This window comes from Phocoena sinus, unplaced genomic scaffold (genome assembly GCF_008692025.1).
Source record: "Phocoena sinus isolate mPhoSin1 unplaced genomic scaffold, mPhoSin1.pri scaffold_33_arrow_ctg1, whole genome shotgun sequence".
NCBI lineage: Eukaryota > Metazoa > Chordata > Mammalia > Artiodactyla > Phocoenidae > Phocoena > Phocoena sinus.
In genome coordinates, this window is record NW_022605653.1 from 144237 (window position 1) to 161174 (window position 16938).

The 16938-nt window shown below is 42.3% G+C and overlaps 1 protein-coding gene and 1 pseudogene across 1 annotated transcript; both read left to right on the forward strand.

The window, feature by feature from the left end:
* LOC116748294 overlaps positions 1 to 16938 on the forward strand; it is a 48272-nt pseudogene that overhangs the window by 31147 nt on the left and 187 nt on the right.
* LOC116748299 (RAD52 motif-containing protein 1-like) lies at positions 1099 to 10470 on the forward strand. The gene is given in 7 exon segments (XM_032621057.1): positions 1099 to 1193; positions 1568 to 1754; positions 4868 to 4990; positions 5366 to 5537; positions 6498 to 6593; positions 8616 to 8701; positions 10369 to 10470. Coding segments are annotated over 7 exon segments (861 nt in total).

The window sequence follows — 16938 nt, forward strand, 5'->3', positions numbered from 1 at the left end:
GGCGCCAAATGTAGTTTCTTAGGACAGGGCCGAGAGTAAGCTCATCACACGAGATGAATTGTGCCAAAGCACAGCAGGAGAGGGCTGCCGCTCGCTCAGGCAAAACAGCGCCGTCTGTCTTGCTGTGGTAACTTTTATTAAAGCATTATCTAGATTTACACTTCAAGACTTGTTTTCTTAACATTTCAGAAGTGCCAAAGCAGCAACCTATGTTTTTATTAATTATACAAGCAATAATTGGCTTTCGTGAGCACCTGCCATGCTTCGTCCTTGAGCGCAAGAACAGCACAAAATTCCCACCATTATTTTGATTATACTGAAGTAGCACAAGGACATTTCCTTGCGTTCCCACCACTCTGATTATACTGAGGACATCTCATGGATCAGTGCCCAAAGCACTCAATGCTTCTTTTGCAGGCACCCGGTTTGCCGGGGTGGGGCGCTCGAAGCATTCAGAACTGTTCACAACTCTGGCTTATTTGCAAGACCCCGGTTTGCCGGGGGTGGGGCGGGGCGCGCGGCTCAAAGCAATCAGGACTGTTTGCAGTTCTGGCTTATTCGCCAGCCCTCAGTTTGCTGCGGGGGGGCTCATTGGTCACGTCTCCTTTCCATGTCCTCAGTTATCCCACTACAGAAGGGAATTAACATTAATGGCCTCATATCCTATGTTGTGCTCTCTGCAAATGAGAACTTATTGATATAATGCATCACAGTCTGTAAACTGATTTTATATACATTAGGTCTCAAGTACCCTTTGTCTTATAGGACAGGTGTAAATATAGTTTTGTTTCTGCAGTTTTATAAAGAGTACAAGTGATGCTGTTTTATGTCCTATTTGGAGCCTGAGAGTTTCGGATTCCATAACCAGAAGCTGCTACCTAGCCCTTCTAATGGAATGGAGAGCTAATTTATTCTTAGACTGTCAAGCTCTGAACTTGCTCTGAATCTCAAGCTTTTCTATTCACAAAACACTCAGGGGCTTTGAACTATTTTTCTATATATTAGATTTATTGGCACTAAGTATTTAAAAAGCACGGGTGCATGTGCGCAAGCGTAGTCCGCTTGCTCCCCGAGCAGCGCACATGCGGTGACGGTGGGATGGTGCAGTTGGTACCTTTTGCGGTTCCCATCGAGGGTGACAAAACCTTGCTGGTGTGGGAGCTGAGCTCTGGACCCACCCCCGAGGCTTTGCAATTGAGCCTAGCTGGAGGGGAGGGAAGGGTGGAAGAAAACACCCCGTGCCCCAGTAACTGGGCGCCCCAGGGTACTGCTTCAGTACCTCATCTGCCTGTGGTCTCTGCTGAGAGGAATCTTAGTTCTAGAGACGACCTGAGCAGTCCGCTCACCCCCATAGATTTTTGAGAGTTAGTCCCCAACAGAAGGAATTGCCTCCTAATGCTTCTCGAAGCTTAGGATTTCAGAGGGAACCTTGTTTATGAAATGAGAAGTGTTTGGAGTTACAGGCTCACCACAGTTGCCTGTGGTGAAGGGCTGGGGGAATATAAAGGAATGGGCGGTTTGGTTTCCTAGGCCTGAAATTTAGTACACTTACTTAGTGTGAGACCACCCTAAAGCATTCTCTGTTTACAGTCTTCTCTCAGTTTGGCCTTCTGTATTCGGTCTGACTCTTCCCAAACGCAGCAGTGGGCAGTCCTGGGTTCTCTGCCATCATCAAGTTTTACTCAGCAAGGGATGCCCACAGAGCCCAAAAGCCATTCGACCAGAAGCAGCTTTTTCACACGTCTCCAGTGAAGGTGGGTCCAAATGTGGAATTCCTCGCTCTACTGGGATGAAGTGCTGAATTTAAAACTAATAGGCCATCGGGAATTCACTGGTGGTCCACTGGTTAGGACTCTGAACTTTCACTGCTGAGGGCCCGGGTTCAACCCCTGGTCTGGGAACTAAGATCCCAGGGAAAAAACAAACCGACAAACAAAAATAACGGCCAGCGTTTGTACAGCACTGTGGTGTACAGAATGCTATCAGATGCACTGCTCCACTGATCCCCCAGCTTCCCAGTTGTTTCTTTCTTTTTTTTAGATGAAGAAACTCGAACTCAGGATACTTAAGTGACTTACTTAAGGTTCATGACAGTAAACGTGGAAACTAGAGGCCAAACCCAAACTTAACTGATGTTAAACCCCATGTCATTTTCTGCTGCCCCTTAATTTAAGAAATCTTCACAGGAATATTCCTTATATATACATTTATGTGGATTTTAAATGTGTGAAGTTGACAAAAATTTTTCTAATTAATTAATGAATTTATTTATTTATTTTTGTCTGCGTTGGGTCTTGTTGCTGCGTGCCGGCTTTCTCTGTTTGCGGCGAGGGGAGATTGTTCTTCGTTGCAGTGCATGGGCTTCTCATCGCGACGGCTGCTTTTGTTGCGGAGCACGGGTTCTAGGCACACGGGCTTCAATAGTTGTGCCTCACGGGCTCTAGAGCACAGGCCCAGTAGTTGTGGCACACGGGCTTAGTTGCTCTGTGGCATGTGAGATTTTTCCGGAAAAGGATCGAACCCGTGTCCCCTGCATTGGCACCCAGACTCTTAACCAGTGTGCCAACAGGGAAGTCCCGAGCTTGACAGACTTTTGTCAGATGTAACATAAAGGAGGCTTCATCATCATCATAACTCTCAAACTGCCTATTAAGAACTCCCTTCAGATTCCAGAAAATGGGTAAATATTCTTTAATGCATTGTAGAAACCTTATTCCATATTAACATGCCATCCAGTTTTACCTCCCCAGAATTAACATTTCATTATGTTAAGGGCCTTTTCAATTCCTCTGAATAAGGGAGTGAGGCTTAGACTTCCCAGACCTTTCCCTTTATAATTGTGTGTCTTCTCTGATTGGCTTCTTGCTCTGGCTACTTCCTACTGACCTTGCTGCCTCTTCTCACCCATATTTCTTTACTCACTGATTTCACCTTTATTGAATCTGAGAACTCTCCTCAGATGTGACTCCAGGTACACTAACTCTCAGTTCTGTACCCTGTTTAACACCCTCTTCAATCCTGGCAGTACTCCCTGGGATTGAAATGATTTTTGTCAGACATGCTTTTATTTGCGGACCCTGCGACTATTTCACGTACCACTCAGATATGACAGATGGTCCTGGAAAGATTATGAAACAGTTACTTAGTATCAGTTGTGAGTAATGAGTTCTTTTCTTATATTTGACATAAAGACCATTCCATAAGCGTAGGTTGTGAGATTTTCACAGCATATAGCCCGTCACTGATAGTGTAATGAAGAAAATGTTCTCCAAGTCACTATAGAGTTGAGAGGAAAGGGGATTCGTATTAGATTTCTTTATTTAATGCAGAGCGTTAGTTTACTACCCACAAGCCCAAAATTTTTCCCTACTTATGCGTTCTTTTTCAATTTTATTTATTTATTTATTTGCTTGCACCGGGTCTCAGTTGCAGCAGGTGGTCTCCTTAGTTGTGGGTCAAGGGCACCCAGTTGTGGCATGTGGGCTCCCCATTTGCAGCAGGCAGGCTCCTTAAATGTGGCGTGCGAACTCTTAGTTGCAGCATGCATGTGAGACCTAGTTCCCTGACCGGGGATCGAACCTTGGCCCCCTGCATTGGGATAACGTAATCTTAACCACTGCACCAGCAAGGAAGTTCCAACTATGTGTTCTTTTATTCATTGGCAGGTATCTTCCGATCTTTTTTCCCCGGTGTTTTTTATAAATACAGAAAAGAGAATAACGTCTTAAAATAGAATGAAGGAAAGGCATAATGTATCTGAGTCTTTCTCAGTAGCATGAAGGGAAAGTTTTGCCAGCAAGAACTGTGGCAAGGTTATCCCAGATGTCAACTGTCTCTACTACCCAGTGGCTCAGAGCCCTTCTGAAGCTTCCTAATTGTCCAGGACAGCTCCATTATGACTCACCGCACAGGACCTAGCCTCCCATGTGACACTCAACATTTAAAAATTAGTCTTCATTTCTCCTTCCCAGCAGACAGCTTCAGTTGGAGAAAGTAATTTCATTTTCTTATGTACTCATTCATTCACTCAGTCAACAGACCATCACTCCTCTATTATATGCCAATATGTATTATTCTTTCTGGTAACAAGGAAAGAACAATATATGGTTCCTTCAAGCACTTAAGGAGCTCATAAACTAGTGACAGAGGAAGATGCACAAACAAATCAACAAAGAATTAACAATGCTTTGATTTTATTTGTATTATTTGAATTTTTATGACTAAATTTATATACTACACCCTGTTCAAATGGAAATAGACGTTTCAGAAAGAAGTAGTGATGTATAAAATCCACAGTAATATGTAAGTTATTTAGAGAGTTAAGACTGGAAATATTTGCACTCTCAAAGAAGCTTGTTAATGCAGATGAATCTCTAATTCTTCTTGATGCTTTATTTACATTTATAGAGGTATACATATTCCCTCTTCTAACAGGGGTTAGTAACTTGGGGAGGGAGTGCTACAGATTAAGGTCCAAATTCAGTGGCAGGTCCATCTTGTCTCCTCTTCAGTTCATATTCTGAAGCAGTATCTACAGGATGAGATGAGTAAAACAGTCCATTCCTTTGCTTACCCCCAGCCCCATAATAGGCTTCTGCTGGGCTTCCTTGGATGCTTTCATCATCACTTTCACCACCGGGTGTCAGGGAACCTTCTGTTAATCAGGGGCCCTGGAAATGATGCAGAAAAGTACTGACTGAAAAATAATAAATAACATTTATTTAGGGCTCACTGTCAACTCATTGCTTAAAATGTCCTACTTAATCTTCACAAACACTCTATGAAATAGGAATTAATAAATCTCAGGTATATCCAAAATAAATCTCTATGTAGGGTTGTGATAGTTTTAAGTCTTTTATGTCTTTAGGTTCGTCTTGGCACCAGACGTAAGGCGGTTCATCATAATACGCTTGCCGTAAACAGCTCCAGATGCCAAAAATTGGCAAATTACATTTTTGTTTTCCATGAGTGGTCAAAAAGGATCATCAAGGTAAACTCTGTAGACTTTCTTTGACTAACCAGACTCCTTTCAACATTGAACTCCTAGACTTTAGAGAGTAGAATAGAACATGGCTATGGGGAGGAGATGTGAGAGACTTCCACATGGAAGTATCTGAGCATTGGCCTTCTACCTAGAATTAGTGATAATCTCAATGACTTGGATGGTGGTGTCCAAAATTTTCTCCAGTATTTGTATGGTATATCATAAAAAATAGTTGTCTATATCTAGTCATTCATTTGCAAGTCTCAGTTGATTTTGAAGGGATAGCATACCTAAACTATTACCTGGGATTGCTGGAGTTTATCTTTTATTTCTAACAAAAGAATATGTTGAAGTCTAGCCTTCAATTCAAAATCCTAACAGCTTCAGGATCTTTCTAACCTTGAAGAAAGGGAAAATGAAGATATTGTGACACCACTTCAGAAGCAAAGCCTGAAGTTCTTCTGTTCTTTAGAGGTGGTGTTACCCTCCCACGAGTGCAGGAGTCCTGGAGTTGGCATGGCTGAGGAACCTTTGGATAAGTTGGAGGAAGATCTGTTTTCCAGTATGTGTGTGTGTGGGGAGGTGAGGCAGTGGGATTTCTCTGTTCTCCTTTCTTTATGAAACTCAACTTTTCAGATACACCATCACCTTTCTAAGCAACTAAAGCCCTGGGCAGAATTATTCTGCCCAACAATATAGGTTTTTATCTTAGGCAATACCTGACAGCACCTTAAACTTTAGAATTTTAGAACTCACTGCCTGCCAAGAAGCTTAGAAGGGGGGAAAATTAGTTGTTATTATTATTATTTGTTTGGTTAATAATTTGTTTTGTGCTAAAGTAATTCTTCAAATACACATGTAATCTGGCCTTCAGTTATCTCAACAAAATCATTGTCTGAAGATTGAAATAAACTCATGTGTTAATGTTCAGTCCTTTGCCTCCTATAAAATGGCCTGAGCGGAAAAAGTAAATGTAGATCCCTAGAAAGGGGATTCTTATTGATACTGAGTTTCTTCCTAGAATCCATAGCACTTGGGCTTAGGGTTTTAAGTCAGAGGCAGGGCTGTTATCGAATGGGGTGGAGGAGGCTCCACCATTCACGTGAGTGGGTGATGGTTGAGTAGAGGCAGGATCATCTGCACTAAAACCAAATCTATCTCACTGTATGATTCCAGCCCTTTACGCAGAGGAGAGCAGGGTCTGTAGCAGTGCAGCCTCAGCTTGTGCATTTGAAATCTGTGAGTAATATGAGATTTCTGCCACGTTTTTGGTTTGCATTTCCCATCTAGTATTTTAGGAACTTCCAGAATAGATCTGAGCAGTAAAAATATGCCATGCCAGTGTATACCTGCAACGGAGACATTGACCCGTACCCCAGTGTTGTGCCTGCCCTTAATCACTAAGGTAATGATCTAAGAATCACAGATGCATTTTTAGTTTTAAACACATAATCTAGAAATCAGTTATTCATATAGGCATTTTAAATTCATCTGTTTTGGTGGGATTTAGGGTCATTATCATTCCTTATGAGAAGGAAGGTAACCCAGAAGCTTGCTATTCTGAAAGCTATGACAGATGCATTTCAGAAATTGCTGATTATTGTTTTAGGTAAGACCTTTTTAATTGTCGTTGAAGTGCTTCAGTTCCAGTGAGCAAATAAACTTATTTGAAAAGTTAATTTGATGAATATAATGGTTATCTAAAACATTACATATTCTTTCATTCACCATATGCTTTCACAGCAACAGTCTTACATTTGTTCTTTGTGGCATTTATGAGAAGAATGACAGCAAATATTATTGTCCCCAGTGTTTAGATGTAGAATCACTTGCCTCAGTTCATACAGAAAGTGTTTGATCCACTTCTTCCTCAACTGCTTGCTTATCATACAGAGTAGTGTAGTGATTATAAGCCTTGGACACCTGTGTTTGAGTCCTAACTTTGTCTCTTAGATTTTGTTATTGTTGTCCCAATTGTAGGTTTTTCTAGCCAGAGACATTTGAAGGTATTTAATATCTCTAAGCTTCAATTTCTTTATCTGCAAATAGGGTTAGTAATTCAGCTTACCACCAAATGGGGGATACTGTAAGAGTAAATGAGATGATGAATGTAAAAAGCTTAGAACTATGCCTGAAACATAGTAAGCAGACAAAACATATTAACTATTATTATTACCATTGTTTTCTTGTTGAAGAGTTTATTAGACTATCTTTTTGGAATCAGTTGAATTTCAGTTTTCATTTCTAATATATTGGGTGAATATGATTCTTATATAATAGTCGGCTATGTTTTTGTGAGCCTTGAAACTGGTCATGCTATTGAATAGCGTTGATTGTGTTCCCTATCGAGTTATACAGCGGTGAGAATGTCACAGGCTGTGCCCAAAGGAAACTTTATGATTAGTAGATTCCCAGAACAGAATTGCTCCCCTGCTTCACAGCCCTGCAGGCTTAGAGACTGAGAAATCCTAGCTAAGTTGTCAGAGACCTTATTGGCTTGTAAGAGTTGACCCTCGATTGGTCTTGGCCTTCCAGCCTGGGCAGTCCTTCCAGTGAAGTTCGACTTCCCTGGTCGTCAGGCAGAATCTCCATCAGCTGTCAACTCTGGGTAACAACCTTTAAGAACCGAACTAAATGCCTGGGTTGTTTGTGCCTAATATGCCAAGGTACTCCTTATGTGTACCCAAAACTCCTTAGACCAAAAAGCCTGGTGGCTCTAGCTTGCCTTGAGGAAAGCTGTATTGTCCAAAGGGTACATGGGCCAGTTTCTGCCGGTAGAATGTTCAAATGCTCCCTCTCTCTGTCTCTGTCTCCAAAGCTTTGTTCATTTTATCTGGTAGAATTTTTGTCCCAAGGAGTAGGCACTTGCCTTGCTTCTAATAGGAAGTATCTATTATAGTCCAGTGGTATCTCTCCCAGGTTGGAACTCACTTTGACCCCCACCTAATGCCTTCCTATTTAATTGTATTTTGATTGAACATTTTTGTTTCCACAGCTTTTAATTACTATGTCCTTATTCCTTAGTTCTTATTTATTTTTTTTATAAATTTATTGTTTGTTTTTGGCTGTGTTGGGTCTTTGTTGCCGCACAAGGGCTTTCTCTAGTTGGGGCGAGTGGGGGCTACTCTGCATTGTGGTGTGCGGGCTCCTCATTGCTGAGGCCTCTCTCGTTGTGGAGCACGGGCTCTAGGTGCTGGGGTTTCAGTAGTTGTGACACGTGGTCTTCAGTAGTTGCAGCTCATTAGCCGTAGAGCACAGGCTCAGTAGTTGTGGTGCATGGGCCCAGTTGCTCTGTGGCATGTGGGATCTTCCCAGACCAGGGCTCGAACCCATGTCCCCTGCACTGACAGGCGGATTCCCAACCACTGTGCCACCAGGGAAGTCCCCTTAGTTCTTATTTCTAAGATCATAAAGTTTTTGAAAACTTTATCATAAAGTTGATACTTATATATGTCTTCACAAATAATTACAATAAAAACTGAAGTGTCAGATGAGGGAACTTCTAGGAAAATGCTCTTATTTTCTGTTTTTAGAAGTCAAAAGAATGTCTAATTATTCAGTGCTACCATTGTATATAGGAAGTTTTAGAACAAGAAAACTTCTGAATTGATCCTTGTTAACTTTATTACAGAAAGTGGTAAAACAGCTGTGGCATATAGATCCTGTGCAGAGGTCACAGATGCTAGAACCGAAGAGGAACTACAGGATTTAATTCAAGTATGTGGAGATAAAAGCTCAAGGGGTACACAGCCAGTGTAGCCATAATTCAAAACACCCAGCAGGATTTGGAAGACTTCAGCATATCTACTCAGTTCTGTCTTCCTTAGGAAAAGGTGAAACTGCTTTTGAGGCAGGGAATTTCTAGGACTTTTCCAAGTCCCGGGCCTTGTCTCTGGCCCCTTATTTGAAGTTTGGAGAGCAGGATTGAGGGCCACCAGTGTATGTCTACGGTTGTGGACACAGGAGAAGACACAGGCCTTTTAGAACTCCCCTCAAATAGAATTGCAGGGATTTGGGAACAAAGTAACTATGGTCTTAAGTGTGATTATGCTACACTGTTTAAAAACTATTCATGCTTTTCAAGTAAAGTATATTATCCAGACCTCAGCATCTCATATATATCTTGTGTTAAATATTTTGCCAAAGAACCTTTCTGTAAACCAGTTATATGGATGCATCGAATTAGGGATTAAGTTGTCAATGTAATTTCTGAAAGAAAACATTAATGTACTGCATATAGGAGTTTTATTAAAAAGGAGCAAAAAATGTGTTTCATGTCATTGAGAGCTTAATTTTTGGCTAGATTTCTGATTATTTAACTAACCCCAATGTTGCAAAGCTTGTTTTCAAGGGAAGAAAGTAGAGAAAGAAAAGGTGGTTATGTTCTGAAAAATGTAAAAATTTTGAAAGTTTTTTCCTGTACAAAATAATTATTTTAATTCAATTTAAATCAGTCAAGGAAACTTGAAACGTATCCATGTTTGGGCTTTACGAAGTCTAGCTTCCTATGAAATGTGACAGGAAAGGGTTCCGTATTGATACTAAAGATTCTGGAAACCTGATTATAACAACAGATCCACTCCTAAATGAGGCCAATCTTGGAATCAGTTCCATTTAGAAACCATTATGTGCTAGGCGCTGGAAATAAGGTGAAGCTCCTTCTCTCTTGGAATTTAGGTGTTAAAGGTGTACCAGACAATTAAAAAGGAGTAAAATTAAATAGATTATGAAAAGGCCTGTGAAGAAAGTAAACTGGGTGCTAGTTACAGTATTTCAAGAAAATTACTTAACATGCTGACTTTAATATTCTTTTTTTTTTTTTTTCCCCCCCGGTAAGCGGGCCTCTCGCTGTTGCGGCCTCTCCCGTTGCAGAACACAGGCTCCGGACACGCAGGCCCAGCGGCCACGGCTCACGGGCCCAGCCGCTCCACGGCATGTGGGATCTTCCCGGAATGGGGCAAGAACCCGTGTCCCCTGCATCGGCAAGCGGACCCTCAACCACTGCGCCACCAGGGAAGCCCTGACTTTAATATTCTAAGTGTCTTCTCCATATGTGCACACAGGGTAGACCTCTGAAAAGTGGCACTGTAGTTTTTTTCTAGATTAATGGCTCTGTTTTGAAAAGTTGGGATGGGGGATGTTTTCCATACTAATGTAAAGGGCCGTGGTTTTAGACTCTCTTTCCCAGAATGAATTGTTCACCTGCCCAAACTCTTCCTTCAGAAGTTCTGGAGTCATCCCTGATTCAGTGGTGACCCCTGATAACAGAGTGGTGTATGAATAATGAGACGTGAATACTGAGAGTTTGCAGGAAATGTCAACATTTTCGAATAATTGTAAGGTGTGTTCCCCTCCCGCCACCCTAACTGGTGCTCATTTTGCAGGTCAGCTACTTTTCTTGTCAGCCGTGTGGCCAAAGGGAGCAGGAATGTCTCTCAGACTTCAGCTTTGAGGAGGAAGAGTTCAGATTGCCAGAACTGGACTAGCACTTTTGAATTTCCCAGAATGCCAGGTCCTTTGGTTTCCTTGGGAAGCTGCATCCTTCCCTCCCCTGTCAACCCCTGGGCTGCTGGAGTTTGGGGCCACTCGGGTCTGCAGCCCAAATCCCGCCTCATTGTTTGGGGCCAGGGAAGGCAGGGCGGGGTTGGGAAGAGGGCCCGGCAGGAGGTAATTGTCGCCTTTGCAAGGGGAAGGATGACTTGCGCCCTGGGGACTCTGGCAGAAAGGCCCACTCTGGTGGCGCGGATTGGATCTCCACACGAGCCTAATAACGGTGGCGTAACTAAAGACGTCATAAATAACGGGAGGGACGTTAGGCGGGGGCGGGGCGCGCGGTTGCTAACGTGAGCCGTCGCTTTGGCGCTGGCATAGCGGTTCAGCTCGGACGCAGGATGTGGCTCCGGCTCCTCACTGGCCTGGGTCACTGCCCCTGGAGCCGCCGCATGTTATGTCCCGGCTGTGCCATTGGATGCCACGGCTCTTCCTCACATGGCAAGGACGGTGGCTTCTAGTCCAGGCAATTCAGCCTCCGGAGTGGGCCCTGGGCCCCATCCAGGTGACCCCCAACCCCCCGCGGCTGACAGAGGCTTGGTCTTCACAGGCCTCAGACCCTCCTCCCAAATTGCCCCATGCCCTTACACCCCTGGCAGAAGCCGGGGGCTTTAATTACTTAACGTCCTTGTCTCCAGTCCAGATGTTGGCCCGGCCTCATTAGGAGTTGACTGAGACTGGGGTTCCATACCCGGACACGGATTCGGTTGGAGAGCTGCCTACAGGGCCAGATCAGTTTGCTGTTCCACATCAGGATCTGAATAACAAGCAAACCCAACATCAAAAGCTCCCAGAGGCAGTTCCAGTGCTAGAGTGGGATCAGAATCAGCCCTTGGTTCTCCTTTCTCGACACAAAAGTAAGACTAAACACATAGGTCTAGATGAGGCTGAAGGTCGCCAGTCATTTGTTCATACTTGTTCCACCTCTAGGTAATAACAGCTCAAAACAAATGAAGTTTATTGTTTCACCCCCAAACCTGAAGAAAGATCTAGCTCAGCATCAACGGCTTGACAAAATTATTGTTGGAACTATAGGCCAATTTCAAAAAAACACTCAGCGTCTAGAACAACAGTTGCAGGGTGATTATTTAGATCCCAGTATGGATGCCATTTATCCTGAGGACAGCCTACGGATTTTTTGGGGCACCCAGATGAACCTACGGAACCCCCTGAGGAAGCTGAAATTTCTCCATCCCAGCAGGATGGCCCAGTGCTAAGTTTGATCACTTAATTAAGGTGGTTTCTTCCATATCTCTCCATTGTAAAGTTATTTATCCCCTTGGTAATTGATAAATAATCTGTGGGGTGATACTTTGGGATCAGTGAAGATCCTACGTTCAAACAACTCTTCACCCAACTGTGCATCCATCATAATCTTTGTCTATATGGATTATAACATTGATAGTTGCAAAATGATACTTTCCTATTCTATCATCCATTTTGCATTTATTAGCTGACATTATTCTATACAGGAGAACTCCCCCACTTCATTTTGAGTATCACTATGAACTCATGACCTTTTTTTAAAATTAACTATGTTATACCTTATTATAATGATAATGTTATTCTTTGGAATGTTCCTTTTGTCTAGATTTGGCCAATGCGATCTTTGTTATTGTTTAACCACACGATGCTTTTTTATTACTAGAATAACTTCTAATATATTACTACTCACAAATAGGAAGTGAGAAAGGGATTCCAGAAGGTGTGGTCTTATTCAGACTCTTCTTAGATGTCTGCCTTCTTCCTGTGTACTCTCAACCCAAAGTGAGGCTTTTGGGTTGGAAGGAGATACTTCTGAATTAAAGTACAGATCAGTGTCACCCAATTCTAATCCCTATTCCCTTTTTTCTAGGCATACCATACCTACGGCCATCCTAATCCTTCTGTTGGGCACATCTCTCCTCCTCTATATTTATTTACAACAGTCAAGAGCAGCAATTGGCTAACTGGCCCCTATTCAGTTCTCCAGTCCATATGTCCAAAGAACTCCTTTTTTAACTGGTCTGTGATGGCCTTGGCCCACCTCTTCTACCTACTCAAGTAACTCTTTTACTAAGAATTTAATTATCTGTGTTTCCATTTATAGGATCTTACCTAGCCATATGGCCTGCTGCCTCTGCCAATTTAAAAATATCTTTGAGGTTGTCTGTAAGAGAGTCAAGCTGTGTTCTGACAGTGGATGCCTGATAGACTTCACACATTGTGGTGAGTCTCAACTGGGATAATAAATTTTTAATTTAATTTTGTTTTTAATCAATGATGATAATTTTAATAATTAATTTAAAATTAAAATTAATGATGTAATTTCATTATTTTAATTCATTCATTCAGAGTTCCAGCTCCCTAAGTTTCTAAGAACTACCCCCTTGGTAAGAATCAGAGTGTTGGTTACATTATTAAGCTAATAGTTGCTCAGTTACATTGTTAGCTTAATATTGTTACTGATCCACATACATAAATGGACAAGAGAAAGGAATGGAAGCGGGAAGGGAATTAACATTAATGGCCACATGTCCTATGCTGTGCTCTCTGCAAATGAGAACTTATTGATATAGTGCCTCACAGTTTGTAAACTGATTTTATATACATTAGGTCTCAAGTACCATTTGTGTTATAGGACAGGTGTAAATATATTTTTGTTTATTTTGTTTGTTTCTGCAATTGTATAAAGAGTACAAGTGATGCTGTTTTTATGTCCTGTTTGGAGCCTGAGATTTCTGGTTCCATAACCAGAAGCTGCTGCTTAGCCCTTCTAATGGAATGGAGAGCTAGTTTATTCTTAGACTGTCCAGCTCTGAACTTGCTCTGAATCTCAAGCTTTTCTATCCACAAAACAGGGGCTTTCAACTATTTTTCTATATATTAGATTTATTGGCACTAACTTGGTGACTTCCAAAATGTGCTTTCATGCCCATGTAGCTTGAATACAGGTCTCTATCACTGATCTAGAGCACATCATAAATAATAATACTTTGCTACTTATATAAAGACAATATCGCTGATTTTTCAACACAATTTGTTTTTGTCTGTGACACACAGCTTTTGGGATCTTAGCTCCACAACCAGGAATTGAACCCGGGCCACAGCAGGGAAAGTGCCGGGTCCTAACCACTAGACCACCAGGGAACTCCCCCAAACAATTTTTTTACTAGTTGTATTACTCCCTTCTACCCCAGAAGTGGGCAGAAAAGGCATTTTTAATCTCCTTTTAGAGGTGAGGAGAAACAAGATCAGAGGTGTTAAGTGCTATGACCCTAGTGCCCCGATCTCCTCTCTCCAGTTTGGGCTCTCTGCAAGTCCATGCTCCTCCTTTCTGATGACCCTTCCCTCCTCCTTTGACCCTTAGGAAAAATACTTTTAATCCTTTTGGAAGAGAAGCGTAGCTACACAATGGTACACATTACCTTCACACAGTCAGAAGATTTGGATGGTTCCCCAAGTAAAGCTGGAAATATTAGAAGTAAAATGAAATGAAAGCAAAGTAGCCATCTGACAGATGTTGCTTTTTCCCTTCTGCATTTTGGACCTCAAGTATTATTCCATTGATTTGTTGAACATTCCACATTGGCATACAATTGGGCAAATCTCTTAACTCATACCCCAGATCCCTGCCCAAATTTTAGCAAAGAGCTCGGGCAGACATAGTGTTTTTTTTGTGTATAGAGCCTTCTGTTATGAGGGCTGGGATATATGGAAGCAGGGACTGAGCAAAGGACTCGGTGGGTGGGTGGAGAAGAAAATGTCCAGATGACGACCTGTTAATGGCGGTTGTTGTCGTGGTCATCTGTGGTAGTAGCAAGGACACAAGCACACTAAAGAGGTGGATAGAGGAAGGCTCACACTCCTCTGCCTCTGAGGAGGGACAGGATGGGGTATATGAATTTGAGGAGTCCCAGTAGATCTGCAGAGAGTCCAGCTGAGTAGGGGAATATTTGTCTTCCAGCCTTGGCTTTTCTTCAGTACTGGCCCCTGTGAACCAGTGGAGTAATCCTGAATATAGTTAGTATATTTCACACTACAGAATTTTCTGAGTAGATAGCCACTTTTTCAAGAGATATCTTTTCGCATTTTGCTGTTGCCAGTTATAGGTTTAAGTGTGTGTTTCTTTTTCTCCTGTCACTCAAATGTTGACTGATTCCTAATTTATTTGGCTGTGGACTGACTAAAAGCTGTCCCATCAGTCTTCAATGATCAAAAACAGTTATTTTTGACAGATGAAGAAACATCTATAGGGAATGCAAAAGGATCATTGATAAAGGTGTTACAAGCCTGGAAGAAGAACAGCAGCGAGCTGACTATTGAGTCAGAGAGGGCATCCTCAGATAGAGTGCTGTCAGCTTCTCAGACTTCATGAATGAGCAGCTGGACTTTAATAATAAAAGTGATATTATCAGTGCACTGAATTACATACTGCCTTTTATCTCAGAGGGAAATCTAGGAGATGTGGAATCAACATTATTACCATTCATTCAACTTCTTTTTTCAAATACACAAGATGGAGATATGCCACTGGGCATTTTGAAAATCAATACAAGGAGCCCTTCTGCTAAAGCTGTACCCAACAATTCAACTAATAAAAACAAATTGAAGAAACTTCACTTTCTGGAAAATTTGGTAGATGCAGAAACCGAAGAAAAATTTGATGAGGTTGAAAAGGAAGATAAACTTGTCACGCATACGCGTTCCAACCATTTAGGTGCCATGTTTAAACTCTACATCTTTCAAAAGAAATTGGAAGCTGCCCAACCAGAGAAAGACAGCCTAGCAAAGATTGAGAGTACAGAGAAACATCTGCTGAGAGTGAACAGGGTCCTCAGGGGCCCAAGGGGCATACAGAAAATGCACCTCAAAGCAGTGGGAGATGAGAGCGTCAGGAGGAAACGGAATGCCCAGCAATCTGTGGCGAACACTGCTGAAGAAAGAAGGCTCAGGAGGCCATCCCCAAGAAAGCTGAAACAGCTTCTCATGGTGCAGAGGCCCAGGAAGCTGGTAGGAAATTCGTCCAATGCAGTGTCTTCATTCATAAAGGAACACAAGGCAGCAGGCTCCTCTTCCCTGATACAGTCCTTCAAGGGCAGGCCTTCTGTCTCCATCCCTCCAAAATCCCCATCTGAGGTTAAAAGCAAATCAAAAGACTTATCCCACACTATTTTTGTTTAAGAAGCTGTAAAGGCTAGAGTTAGAAATACTGAGTCTCCTGAACTAATCTCACCTTCTGGTGAAAAATACATCTTCCATAAAACTTAGTCTCATCGGGTCCACAGAAAACCCAAAGTCAAAAGGAGTCGAAAGTTCAGAAAGAAAAGTTCACTCAATAAAATGATGCTTGCAAGCTCTCCGTTCTCTGTAGCGAGGAATCTCATAAATTCCCCTCCACGAGAGGCTGTTTCACCTTCAAGAAAAGTGACTTCTCAGGAAAATCCTTTCCCAGCATTATTTTCTTTTACAGACACTTCTGCAGAAAACACTAGTTCAGAAAACAATACTGCACAAAATGTTTCTGATGAAATTACTTCTAGAGGAAAGTACTCTGCCAGGAGGAACCGGCCCTGGAAACACTACCCATAGGAACGTCTCCACTGCACATTCTACTGTTGCTGCAGATAACAGTATGCCAACTGTTCGACACACCAACAAAACACAATGGGAGTACCACAACACGGGCACTGAATTATCTCCAAGCCCACAGGCTTCACTTTCCCAGGGCTCACATCCCCAGGTGATCAAGTTGAAACTCAGCTAAACCAGCAGCTACAGTCAGTCCCTCATCCCCAACAATGACATGTGAAGGCTCATTTCTCATGTTACCCAGACTTTGAAAATGGACTGCTCAGAGACCCACGTGCAGCTGGCCTGTGCCAACCTCATCTCTAAAACAGGCCTCCTGATGAAACTTCTCAGCAAGCAGCAAGAAGTAAATGTTTCCAAAGCGGAATGGCATACGGACCAGTGGAAAACTCACAACTATATCAGTGAGAGCACAGAAGCCCAGAATGAGCAGAAAGAGCAGGAGTCAAGTGAGGTGAGGATAACCCCTGATACACGGGAGCTGGACTTTCACTCAGTTTAGGACATGCCATTAACGTGCCCAGGCAGGAATACCACGGACTCCTAGTCTGTATCTTTTCTTCAGCCATTAAACTGCCTACAACAGTGATCTCCCACTTTGCTCGTTTAGAGAGTGTGCCACTATTCCTAGGGTAGACGAGAAAAGGCATAACACAAATAATGTGTAGATAAATAAATTGTAGAAGAAAATGCTAACGATAAGATTAATAACATTAAATTTGGCTTGTTCTTATAGAAGCTACTCGCCTGAAAGGATTGGGTGTTACAGTATTTTAAGAAAAGTTAGCTATCATTTAGAATAGGATTAAAAATAGTTAGCTTTCATCCCTTCC